Source organism: Onthophagus taurus, chromosome 7 (assembly GCF_036711975.1).
Source record: "Onthophagus taurus isolate NC chromosome 7, IU_Otau_3.0, whole genome shotgun sequence".
In the NCBI taxonomy this organism is placed as follows: Eukaryota; Metazoa; Arthropoda; class Insecta; order Coleoptera; family Scarabaeidae; genus Onthophagus; species Onthophagus taurus.
The window spans coordinates 29,172,662-29,186,326 of NC_091972.1; the positions used below are offsets into that span (position 1 = coordinate 29,172,662).

General features: G+C 34.4%; 1 protein-coding gene across 1 annotated transcript in view; it reads left to right on the forward strand.

Annotated features, from left to right (window-relative positions):
* Positions 1 to 96: 96 nt before the first annotated feature.
* The window catches only part of LOC111429296 (DNA-directed RNA polymerases I, II, and III subunit Rpb8), a 101,999-nt gene continuing 88,430 nt past the window's right edge, over positions 97 to 13,665 (forward strand). The window contains exon 1 of the mRNA XM_023065167.2: positions 97 to 286. Within this exon, the coding sequence (XP_022920935.1) occupies positions 214 to 286 (73 nt within the window). The 5' untranslated portion in view covers positions 97 to 213. The remainder of the gene's footprint in view (positions 287 to 13,665) is intronic.

Below are 13,665 nucleotides of genomic sequence, written 5' to 3' on the forward strand. Positions count from 1 at the left end.
TTTAATATGATTTATTGAGTTCAAATTCATATTTTGAAACGTATTTTCAATTTTAACACGTCCGTCGTAATTGTCTAGTTACATTTTGTGTTGTGGTACCTCTGAGATTCGCGAATATTGCGTATTTAGGTTATACGAGCGGTGATTTGAATTGAATTTAGAATTTTGTATCGTATTAATAGTGCTTAAGTATTGATTGGAAGATAAATAATCATGGCTGGTGTACTCTTCGAAGATATTTTCAATGTTAAAGACATCGACCAAGAAGGAAAGAAATTTGACAGAGGTAAGTGATTTTGAGGTTATGTTTACGTCGTGTTTTTGGTATATTTTTAATATCCTTTCTTATTTGTAAATAAATATGTTCTTAAGTGCATTTAGGCGATGGTAATTGTGTTTGTGGAGGATTTCTTGCAATGATCAAAATATGTCATTTACATTTTCCGGTTAAAATTTAGAATTTAAGGTCGTTTTATGAATGTATTTAGTATTTTTATTTAATTAATCTCAAACAATATTAATTCAATGTTATATATTGAAATAAGGAATATGTATTTACTAAGTTAAATCAATATTAAGCAGTTTTTAGGATAAAAATGAAAATATTTGTTTTAGTTCAACTGCTTGTTTAGTAATTATGACTTAACCTACCTCAATATTGGTTTTTACTTGAGACTTGTTTTGCGGATTTAATTTAAAGTTTATGAGTCATTGTTTCTTCTAGAATATTCCAGATTACTTCCTCAATCTTCCAATTAGAATGAGTCAACAAAGTGGTATATTGATATAATCTTAAAAGAGTTAGAAGCTGGTATTTCTAAAGGAATAGTCAATAGAACATAAGAATAGTCATGATAATTATTATCGATGGGCGGTGGTTACCCCTTCGAGAAAACGAACTTTTCCATATTTCATTCGGATCATGCGCATGCCGCGGTTCTAGGGCACACGTCGCCAGGATCGATCCAGCTCCAGCACTATCTGACGGTCAAGGTCATTGAGTCTAGGTCACGGGCGGCCGCCCCCTTCGAACACGATACCCCGCTTACGTCGCTGCCGCCCCCTCGTCAGCTTGCCATTTACTCCTTTTCGTTGGCGCTTTTCAACCATCCACCGCAATGCACGGGCGTATCCTCTCATCCTTCTCTCCACGACGAATTGGGGGGACTTTGTTCGGTTGACGGCTGCGGGGGTGGCCGGAAATGGAGTTTCGAGGGGAGCGGCCGCGGGCTGTTGTACTATTGTCGGGAGGGACCCAAAAGCCGGTCGATCAGAGGGTGACATTGTTAACTAACGTACCTGTACCCACGATAATGTACGTAGTAATTTTTAAGATTTTTTTTTAGATAATCTTTTATTTACTTATTTTAGATACATTTAGACTTTTTAGTATAATCTAATACGATCACGATTGTAATCTTTTTACATTACCTACACCTCACCTGATGATGTTCTATTAAACCGAAACCGGTTTTAATTAGGTCCACTGGTTTAGTTGTTGTAGAGATCCCATCTTGTTTAAATCTGTTAAGTACAGTTAATAGATTCTTCCGTTAGTCTTATTGAATTAACCTGTTTTTGCCCAATATTGGAACAGCGACAGTTTAACCCCACCACTTCCGCATTTTCCCGGTTTTTTGCATTCTGCAGGTCTCATCTTGTCCGCCATAGTCTCATACGTTATTGGAAAGTGTACTACATTGTTAGAATTCACTCGTTTGCAAATCTCACAGAGTTTACTGTGCTGCTGTTTATAGTGCAAAAATTGCGAGTGCGGGAAGTTAGCCCCCATTTTTTGATTTTTAAATTTTTCATTGTTCTAGATTATTATAGAATTGTTCTACATTGTTATAAAGCGGCAAATAGAAAAAATAAAAACTCGGCGAGAAAAAACGGGTTTTTTGACTAGCCCCCCATTTTTGGAAAAATCAGATTTTCTTTGTTGTTCTGGGTTGTTCTAGTTGTTCTAATTATTGTTCTAGAAAACCAATTATGGGATACAGCATAATGAAGTTATAACTAAAAATAGGTTTGGCTGCCAAAATGTCTAGTTGATTGCTGTGGCCATAGTTTTTCTATTTTCAATTCCATTTTACAAATGTGTACTTACTATACCTAAAGCAATCTGGAACAGCTATTATTTTCAGTATAACAACTGTATACAGAACACTTTACTCTTTGAAAATTAAAGTTTTTGGAAGTTTCAGTCAGTAATTCTTTCGTCAGCGGTTTTAAATTACACCATAACAATTAAAAAACATACAGTGTGCCCGTAAAGTAACGGATATAGGCGATAAAATCATAATAAACGGTTTATGGAAAAATCCCTGAAACGGGTCTAAAGATTTAAATTTTTTTGAATTTTTTCGAACGAGTTATGGCGTCATCGATATTTTTTTAAATGGCAATCCCCCATTTCTATTGCGAAATATGAAAGAGGACTTTTTCTAAATTTGGTACCGCCAAAATTAATATTAACTACATAACACAATTTTCGAGAAATATTGCCTTGATTTTCCATTTATTTGAGGTAGAAAAATTGCAGTAGCCATACGTAACCATGGCAACCAGTTGTTTCAGATACTTTATTAAGACAATGATTAATTTTTGATATCTGAAACTGTTGGTTGCCATGGTTAGCTACTGCTATTTTGCTATCTCAATTGAACAGGAAATAATGAAACTTTAAGATAATTTTTCTCGAAAATTTTCTTATGTAACCAATATTAATATTGACTGTAGTAGATTCAGAAAAAGGTCTTCTTTCATATTCCGTGATAGAAATGAGGCATTGCTATTTGATAAAAATATCGATGACGTCAATACTCGTCATAATGGCTTAAAAAATTTAAAATCTATACCAAAAAATTGCTCGTGTCAGCGATTTTTCCATAAACCCTGTATAATTCTTCATCCGAATTTTGATATTTTATTTTATTAATATATGGGAACAAATATAGTATATATAAATATATAGTATATAAAAATATACAGTAGAGCCCCGATTATTCGCGGAATTGGGTGGCAAGGGCGCCGCAGATAATAAAAATCGCGGATAACCCGAAAAAGACTAAAAATAAGGTGGAAACACAAAACATAATTCACCATAAAGACTATTTTACTTAAACCTTTCTTCTACATGTAAATCACTAAAGACTAAAGTAAAGACTAGTAATAAACAAAAAATAATATGTACATATGTATTGTATCACTGTACTGTAAACAAAACTGTACTGTAGACAAAAACTGTCAGTTACATGTTTTTAAAAAAATCGGTCACTAGCTTTTGCTTCTTGCTTTGGAAGCACCTTTTCTTTATTCTGGATTGTACGTTCCTTAGCATAAATTTTTCTGCCAGATGTGCGTCGTCTTGCTCCTCTAAATATTGAAGCAATCCGTCTACATGCTGCAAAGCAGTTTCATGTGTTATCCGCGCAAGCACCTCGCCTTCTTCACTTTCAATTTCTTCGTTTTCTTCGTTCACTCCCATTGCTTTGTTTGTTATTTCTACGTCAGATAGTCGTTCAAACCCTGGCTCATTTTTGTCACATTCCAGCCACTCTTCTATGTTTTCTTGATTTACATTCTCACCTCCCGGAACGGATGTCACTAAGTCAATAAGTGCAGCGATTCATTATGTTCTTCACCAATGTTTTGGTTGACATTTACTTCAATATTTGGAAAGAGTTTTCTCCACGATTTGACGAGGGTTGACGGTTTAATACAATCCCATGCAAACGCAATATCGTAAATGTTATCCAAAATTGTATACATCTTCCAAAGCTGCTTAAAATCGTAACCTTCTTCAATTTTTGTTTTTACCAACTTTGTTCTGTATATCCTGTTCACAGTTGCAATGACCCCCTGGTCCATAGGCTGTATGAGCGCAGTAACATTTGGGGGCAGGGTGTGAAGGCGTGTTGTCAATTAATAAAACGGCCTTTCTTGGTAAATTCTTTGAATCAAGGTGTTTACGTACTTGAGGCACAAAAATCTTTACAAACCATTCTTGAAAAATCTGCTGGTTCATCCAACCTTTTTTTTGATTGAAATAATCGACTGGTAAATTGTCTGCTCTTGTCCCTTAAAAGACCTTGGTTTCTTAGATTTACCGATTACAAGAAGTTTCAGTTTGTGGGTACCAGCAGCATTGCTGCATGGCAAGATTGTGATTCTTTCCTTGCTACTTTTGTGTCCTGTCGCTTTATGTTCACTTTCAAATGCTAAAGTGCGAGTGGGAAGACACTTCCAAAAAAGCCCTGATTCATCAGCATTATAAATTTGTTCTGGTGACAAATCTTCCGACATTATTAACTTTTCAAAATCACGTTGAAAATCGTCAGCTGCTTGTTGATCACCGCTCAGCTTTTCCCCATGAAGACCTATCTCCCTAATTCCATAACGTTTCTTAACCTTTAGAGGACCGGGACCACCACTTAAGTGGTGGTCTATGTTATCAGTCTTTGTATATGATAAATATATCATATGAAGTACATTTTGTATTGATTTTCTTCAGACAATATGTTACCTAAAATCCCGGTCCCCTAAAGGTTAAAACGATGTAACCAACCGGACGACGCATCAAAATTTCCTTCCAGTCCTAACAAATCAAAGAAGACTTTTGCTTTAGCTGCAATGTTAGGACCGGATACAGGAGTGCCTTCACTTCGCTGTTGAGCTAGCCACTCCGCTAATGCCGAGTCAAGTTCACTGTACGTGGATTTCTTCATTGTTTTTCGTTTTTTCATTCCAGAAACACTGTTTGAAACTGTTGCAAAAGCCAATAACTTTTCTTTTTGCTTTAAAACATCTCGCACTGTTGTTTCCCCAATCTCGTATTGTAAACACATCTGCTTTCTTGATGCGCCATTTTCTATTTTAGAAATCATTTCTATTTTTTCTGGAATCGTTAACACAACCTTCTTTCGTTTTTCAGCCATTATTTATTTCAGGAACAAACTAATAATCTGCTAATAACCACCGACAAAGAAACACGATTGTAGACGGACACACGTTCGTCTGATCAATATCGAGCGCAATTCGCATAAACACACGAGCACACACGAACACATTTCGATATATAACGAAAATCAAATTAAATTTAAAAGAAAAGAATATTTCACGGCACTCGCGGATAATCCGCTCGCAGATAATCGGGGCTCTACTGTATCTGTGTGGGTGGGACACAGAGATGTTTAGTTCTATACATAATGTATAATTGTTTGTTGATCGAATAGTTAGATTAAACAATTGCTAAAAATTTAAATCCTTAGACCCGTTTCAGTGATTTTTTTATAAACTGTTATTAGTTTTCACGAATTTATCCGTAATTTTTTTGAAACCTGTATAATTCTTCATTCGAATTTTAATATTTTATGTTATTAATATATGGGAACAAATATAGTATACAGGGTGATTTATAACATACGGAGCAGATTAAAAGGGTAGGTACTAGAGGTAAAACTGAAAAGATTTTCTTAATAATGTTTTATTAAAAACTTAATAGTTACATAGATATCGCATGTTAATTTTTTAAATAATTTAACGTCCACTTTTGAGAACGCTGATATTCAGTAAAGAATAATTAAAATATTTGTCCGTTGCTAAGTAACCAAATCAACTGGATTGGCAGCAATAAAAACATGGTATCAGCGGTTCTCAATAAACAAACACCGCCGTTTCAGCGTTTTAACAAATTTTTAAATAGCCGTAACTGCTATATTATAAAGTTTTTATTATTTTTGTTAATTATGCATTGTTTAAGTAACCCCGAAATATTCGCAGTTTGAATTTAAACGTAATGTAATACCGTATATGGTAAGAAATGCTCGGCTATTACTTCAATTTTAACGTTCTATATCTTTGTGATTATTAAGTTGTGGTCAAAATTTTATTAAGAAAATATCTTCAATTTGGCTGCTAGTACCTAGCCTTTTAGTCTGCTCCGTATGTTATAAATCACCCTGTATATAAATACATATAAACACACTGCTCAAAAAAATTAAGGGAACACTTTTTTCAAAATCTGTAACTTTTTAAATAATAGTTCTAGGCAAATCAAATTTGGTTTACTTAAACGGCATATATTTAACTAAGGAAAATTACTAAAACAATGTTACAGCTCTTACTTCTAAGTTACACTTAAAAATGTAAATTAATAACGCAAAACAAAGTGGAAACGACTCTCATAGTATCGATGACAGTCGGGTTTTCTGTGGATTGATGAGGTTTAATACCGTGTATGCCCTGCACCAGCACGAATCACTTCCTCACACCTACGCGCCATGCTTCGCACTAGTCTGCGAAGAGATTCTTGAGGTATGCTTTCCCATTCCTCAGGCTTGTGTCAGTTCCTGTACGGTTAGTGGTGGATTAGGCTGCTTGCGAACGCGTCGGTCAAGTTAATGCCACACGTGTTCATACAGTTTGATCAGAAATTTCTATTCCATGTGCTCGTCTTGGGTCGTTTAGGAGGTCTCGTGCTGTAGCAGTACGCGTACATAGACAAGAAAGGCCAAGAAATCGGTCTTGATTTTGAGTAGTTTTTCGATTTCGACCTTGTCCAGCTCTTCTAACATGTTGGCCAGTCACCCGAAACCGATTCCATAAACGCTGAATAACAGACGGGGAAATTTGAAGATCCCTGCTAACATGTCGAATAGTGGTCATGCTGAATAAGGGCGACAGCACGAGCAACTTGCATTTCATTAAGATGCCTCATGACGCTTCTCATCAACGAAAATTGACAACTGAATTCATTTGTCATCTTTAGTAGGCTTTCATTCGCGAATTCAAAGCATACTTGACATTTTTCCACTTTGTTTTGCTTTAAAATTAATGTCCGTGTAACCAGAAAAACCTTTTTTCTCTACTTTAAACGTCCAACACATCTAGAACAATTTGAATCAGCAAAGTTTGAGTTATTTTAGATTGTTCTATGTGTTTTAATTCTTTTTCTGTAATTTAAAACCACTGACGCAAGAATTAATGATTCAAACTTCCAAAAACTTTAATTTTCAAAAAGTAAAGTGTCCTTTACAGAGTTGTTCTAGTGAAAATAATAGCTGTTCCAGATTGCTTTAGGTATAATATGTATATATTTGCAATATGGAATTGATAATAGAAAAACTATGGTTACAGCAATCAACTAGACATTTTGGCAGCCAACCCTATTTTCAGTTATAACTTGGTAATGATGTATCTCATAATTTTGATTTTCTAAAACAAAAACAACCCAGAACAATAAAGAAAATCTAATTTTTCCAAAAATTGGGGGCTAGTCAAAAAACCCGTTTTTTCGGTCTTTCTTGCCGAGTTTTTATTTTTTTTTAGTTGCCGCTTTGGAACAATGTAAAACAAATCTAGAACAACCTAGAACAACAATGAAAAATTTAAAAATTAAAAAATTGAGGCTAACTTCCAGCACTCAAAAATTGCTGCAAAGAAGTAAGTATTTTTTTGTAATTTACTGTAAATAATTTTCAATTGTTTTTGTACTAAAACATACTATATTGTCTGTTGAATGTTTGCTATAAAAGATTTTGCCAAATTTGCATGCGTTTATTATGGTAATTTACCGTTATTTTCGAATGTTCCAATTTCGGAACACTGAGTACAATGATTGGGTACACACTTTTTCTAGGTACTATTCTACCAAAGAACATATTGATTTGGTGGAAAGTGATGAGTTTTGTGAAGCAGACATTTATATTACTCCACGTGATGATGGAAGAAACTCTGAGGAAGATAGTGATGATGAAGAACTTCCTTCAGATATAAATCACTTGAGTGGACGACAGTTACACCGCTTACATCGGAGACGTCGAAGACACAGAAGAATTTTCTATGATTGAATTCATTGGGCGTTGGCGGATCTACTGTTGTCTCATTGATGTCAAAACTTCCAAAACATGTGTCCTTTAAAATTATACTAATAAATAAAATTATCCTAACAGGACTGAGAAATGCCCTATGCAAAATTTTAAAAAAGAAACCAAGGGGCACGTATGAGTACCTAACGGATGAAACTACAAACATAACTGTGACAGCTTGGAATGATAACAGCACTGTTCTTACTGTAAGTTCCTGTGACACAGTCATCCGAATCGAACAAGTAAATAGATGGATACCAAGCGAGAAAAAGAAGGGACATGTTTCTCAACGTCATGTTATTGCTCAGTACAACAAAAATATGGGGGGAGTTGATAGAATGGATCAAAACAGTGAAAACTATAGAATTAGTGTTCGGTAAAAAAAATGGTGGTGGACCTTGTTTGCCTTCTGCTTAGATACTTGCCTCCACAATTCCTTGCAAATTTATCGTATACGAGCAGGAATCGAAAAAGTAGATTTTTTGAAATTCAGGCGAGAAGTTGTTCAAGATTATTTAAAAAAGTATGGTCAACCGGCGGCTAACGGAGGTCGTCCAACGACTTCAAAACCACTGGCGAACAGAATCCATGCCCAAATTCGATATTATTGCCTAAATCATTAGTATGCCGGCCCAAAAAACAAAATAACGGTCTAGGCCAGGGCAACGAACGACGTTGACGTTGTCACCAGGGTTCTGATAGCAGATGTTAGGAACTTACATAGGAGAAGTGATACGTTCAACCAACGGTAAATAAATCAACAAAAAACAAAGGTCATGCCAGTTGCTACGTAGATGGGTATGTTTCATGCCCTTGGAGAGAATCTTATAATCGTCACTGAGAATTTCGAAGTGTTGCAGGAGTTTATGTATCTTGGTTCCAGCGGGACCTCAAAGAAAAGTACAGTGTAGAAGTAAAAGAAGAGTAGTCATCGTTTTGGGCAACAAGTATTGTAATGCGTTGGAGAAACAATACTCCAGCTGTAACTTAAATAGAGAAAAATCTATATATTACCCGTGGTTGCGTACGGTGCAGAGACATGGATAAAAAGATTCCTGCTCATCTTGTAGAGGAAAATCCTTCACTTTATTAACGTGTGAGAACGGAACATGGCGTTGTTTGGCAAAAACAAGTTTGAATTATATCAACTCTAAGAAAAAACACGGGGAGCCAGTTTTATGACTAGAATTAAGGTCTTACTAAATACATATCGAAGAGGATCATGCATGCTAAACTTCAATGTAGGCCTAAACTCAGGTGGGAGAATGAGATGATAGAGGACGCGGCTGAAGTTGGATTTAGAGGCTCGAGGACAGCTGCACCGAATAAGGATGAATGGGGAGGAAACTTTGGGTGGCTAGAATCCGCGCAGAGTTGTAGCGTCACAGATGATGATGATGAGGAACTTGAAGATTCCTAAAGCCTCCCCGTAGAAAAATAAGGTATCTACGACTTTGTTTATTGAAAATTCTATGATACTGTTTGTAAAGTAGAATAACAACGAATTTGATGTGTGATTGTTGAAATTAAACGTGACTTTATAGCACATTTCCAGCAAACAGTTCTTTGGCTTAACAGGTTGACTGCCATGTACGGTATACATTCTGGTACACATACGTTGGTTTATGAAAGTCAATACAGTGACTTTGTTTTATGTATTGTCCTTGAGTCCATTAGGGATCAGAGACCATTATTCATTTATATTTACATACAACGCTTTTATGGTGTTAGAAATCTGTTTTTAGGTCCTTTTTATTAATGAATATGAGATCATCTTTTATTGTGTTGTTATATATTTTGTATAGTTGTACTTGAATGGAATTTGTCTTGTAGTTAATTTTTTTGATTATTAATAGACAAAATTTATAAATAGTTTGTTTGACACCTACCGACATAAAGGGACAAAACTTTGGAGCAATAGTAAGGTTCATCAAGAATCTACATTTTCCTTATCTAAATAAATATTGCCGCCATTTAAAATATTCTGCTTTTTGATAACATAAAGTTATAATTCTTGAAATTTAGAGCAGGCATCTATAGGAAATTTTAGCAATCTGACTATATTATATCTTGCTACGGTTCATCAAGGACCTAGATTTGCCCTAAACCTCTAGAGGGCTTAAGTTACAATAGATCTTATAGGTCACGGTGACGAGAGCGGTCGCTCCTATCAGCCCGGCAACAATAATAATAATAATTCAAATATTTACTTTTATCGAGTTACAACTAGCTGTCACTCTTGATATACACAGATATTATAGAAGAACTTGTTGGCGCACAAGCGACACAATACTTACTTATAAAATAAAATAAGCACGAATACATTACAGTCGTCCATGTGTTTCTTGTTATGTTATTGTTCGCAACGTATCATGTTGCGGTTGGATATTTTGAACTAAAGGAACTGTTACAAACTGTTGCAACTATGGATCCAAAGGAAGAGACATCAAGTGAGAATAATTTAGGTAGAGACACAGATCCTAATTTTGTTGAATCTGATGATCATAGTGTTAGTAGTTCTTCTCCTGATGAAGACAGACAGCACCTGAGAAGTAAACTGGTACAAGTTGGAAAAACTCTATACAAAATAGAGTAAAAATTGTTACTGTTACTTATAATAATAATAAGTCGATATAAATCTAGATTTAGTGGAGACAATGCAACTTACCTCTCCATATGATTTTATTTCTATATTTCTTGACGATGATTAATAGACTTACTTGTAACAGAAACGAATAGATTTGCTGAAACGATAATAAAAGCGCCAGAATAACCAATTGGACAAGTACTAACTCTGAAGAAATGGGTACGTTTTTAGGCATTATTATGTGGATGGGGTTAGTTAGAATGCCTTCCATTTGTCATTATTGCAAACAGACAATTATTTACAAATGTAACGTTTCAGAATACATGACCAGGAGTAGGTTTGAAATATTTTTAAGGTAAATTGTTCTGTTGATATTTCATGATATGCTAATGGTTACTATTTTAGTATGTTCTACATTTCCGATAATTCAAAAACTCCTGTCGGTGACATACTTTATAAGGTAAAACATCTAATCGATAGTTGTTAATTAATTGATGTGTTTATTCAGAACGCGTTTTTTGAAATAAACCTCTCAAATAGCTCAATTGTATCAAGCAACAATTGCCAAATATTTGTCTGAAAATAATTTAAAAAAAACTTTATAGGTAAATCGTTACTTGAAGTACGTGGGCAATTAGCAAATTAAAGTGGAAATTAAAGTGTGTAAGTGGTAACTAATATTCCATTTTCACCAATATTCGCGTTTGAAATAAGTTATTAAGAAAATGAAGCCAACACTAACAGAATCTCCGTTCGAGTTTTTCCAGTATAATCCCTAATATTTACATAATATAATATATTATATTTATAATGATATTATTGTCTGGTTATATTATTTCCAGACTTTTTTTCTAGCTTCAAATTAATATTGTGTATTTGCTGACTTTTTTTAGACTGACTTATACGGTCAGTATAATAAGTGACTTTTTCTTGTAGTTTGGAATACGGTCAATTTTTTTTTGACATTTTCTTGAAGTTTGGACTCTCACACCAGTAAATTCAAACTACTTTTGCTATTTTTTTTGCCGTATGGCTGTATGATCCCTTTATAATTACAGACCTGCTTTTGAAGTCTGGAATTATAATGCAGATAATTTACTTCTTGAATCATTTCCTTAACAGGAAAGTATTCAAGCAAATAGTTCAATTCCTAATTGCAGATTTATTTTTATAATCAAGGATCCTGTCAGTACAATTACAGATGTATTCCCACAATTTGCATTTCGGATAACAAGATACGCGACATTTTCTGGAAGTTTCAATCTGACTGGAGTAAATATAAAGTACATTTTTTGCCGTATGGCTGTGTGGTGTCTAAATAGTGAATATAATGATAGATTAGTTCTTAAAATGTGAAGTCTGGTCAGAGTAATTTCAAACGTTTTTCTTGCATAATGGCGTATATCCAATAGCATATCAAACATTTTTCTAAAGTCTAGAATCAGGAAAATTATAGGCTTGTTCTTACAATCAAGAAACCTGTCAGTACAATTACTGATTTTTTCCTTGCAGCTGACATTCGTCTCACGTAATTCTTGATATTTTCTTGAAATTTGACTTATTTAGAGTAAATCCGAGTATTTTTGCCGTATCATATGTGGGCGTTGCGATTACTGATTTGTTTCTGAAATGTGAAGTTATCCAGAATAATTCAGACTTTTCTTGACTTTCCTAACTCCAGATCTATTCAGTGAGTTGTCTGATATCCCACTAATATAAAGTCAAGTTTCTTGTCTAATTCTGGATATTAATTTTTGCTAATTATTAGCGGATTTTTTATATTATTTTTCTTAGAAAATTCAAAATAGAAGGAGATAACATTTTTCCTTGTCAATTTATCAATCAATCGTCCATATGACCAGAAGTGAGACAATACTCCTTAATTGATTTTCTAATTTTTTTTCAATACCTTCTTTATCTCATAATTAGGTCCAATACGCTTGTGTAAACGTTCTGCGTTCGATACATTTTAGTATTTATGCAGCTTTTCTAATAGATACGACATTATTAATTATATTCAACTCAGCTCTTGTCATGATTTCCCCATCAAATTTGGTAATATTACTTTTTTTTTCCTATTTCGCAGTCTTCCTAGAAAGATGGTTTCAATTTCATTAGAAGCCGATTCAATAACAATAACTAAACATTTCCACGTTATTTTATACATAAGAATACGCAACAAACAATTTTAATATATATTGCAATGAAAAACCAGTATATAATTATTAAACTGTATGAACCATTTATTTTTCAAATGAAAAGCATGCTTTTGACTTATAAACGCGTGTGTATATATATATTTCACTAATCCGAATAAATGTAGGTTACAATCCGAACAGGTAGTGACGGGCAAGGCAGTCCCATTTCGGATCGCGTCAGTTTATAATGCCGAATATAGCAGCACCCTGTGTTTAACTGTTTCCCATTTTCCCCTATCCCCTAATCTAGCGACATAAGTGCACGGTATGTTGGGTTAAATCGTTTTGTTTTGGTGTCTAATATCCAGTTCATATATTTTTCAATCTTTCTGACTTGCCCAGAATACCTAAGTTATAATACTTACTCACTACTTAAATACAATCTACTTAGACGCGCTCAGTTGGTAGGTCCTTTTGTGGTGGTATACTGTTTAAGGATGCACATGTGGTTAAGATAAGCAAGTATTACTTAATTTCACCATATTCAAAGATTTCTTTTATTTTGAATTTAGAAATATCTTTTATAATAATGTTTTTTTTTTCTCTTTGATTGATGTTCGTTGTCTGTTAAGATTTATCGGGAGATTGAAGCTGGCTTTCTCAAGGATCTACGATAACGTGTTGGCAATGATTCTAGAGAAAGCGTAAATTTGTTGGGGGAAATGACGCACGGAAAATTCAGTATGAGCAGATAGCTTTTGACGCGTTTATTTTCGTGCACCCAGAACACTTCTTAAACTATATTAAAGTATTTTTTAATATTTACTATGTACTTTATCAAGAATTTTCCAACCGTTTTGCAGCAATCATTTGAGATAAACTCGAAATTGTCTTACATAGAACTTTCCCAATGGAATTCACATCCTGGAGAGACGTCGACGCCGATGGCTATGGTCTAACATAGTAACGTCATTCTAAAACTGTGCGCAATTGTGATCTCTCTTACAACAAGCAGCGAGAAACGGTTCCAATTCCGCAATCGCCGTCAATAACAACTCAATTTCAATTC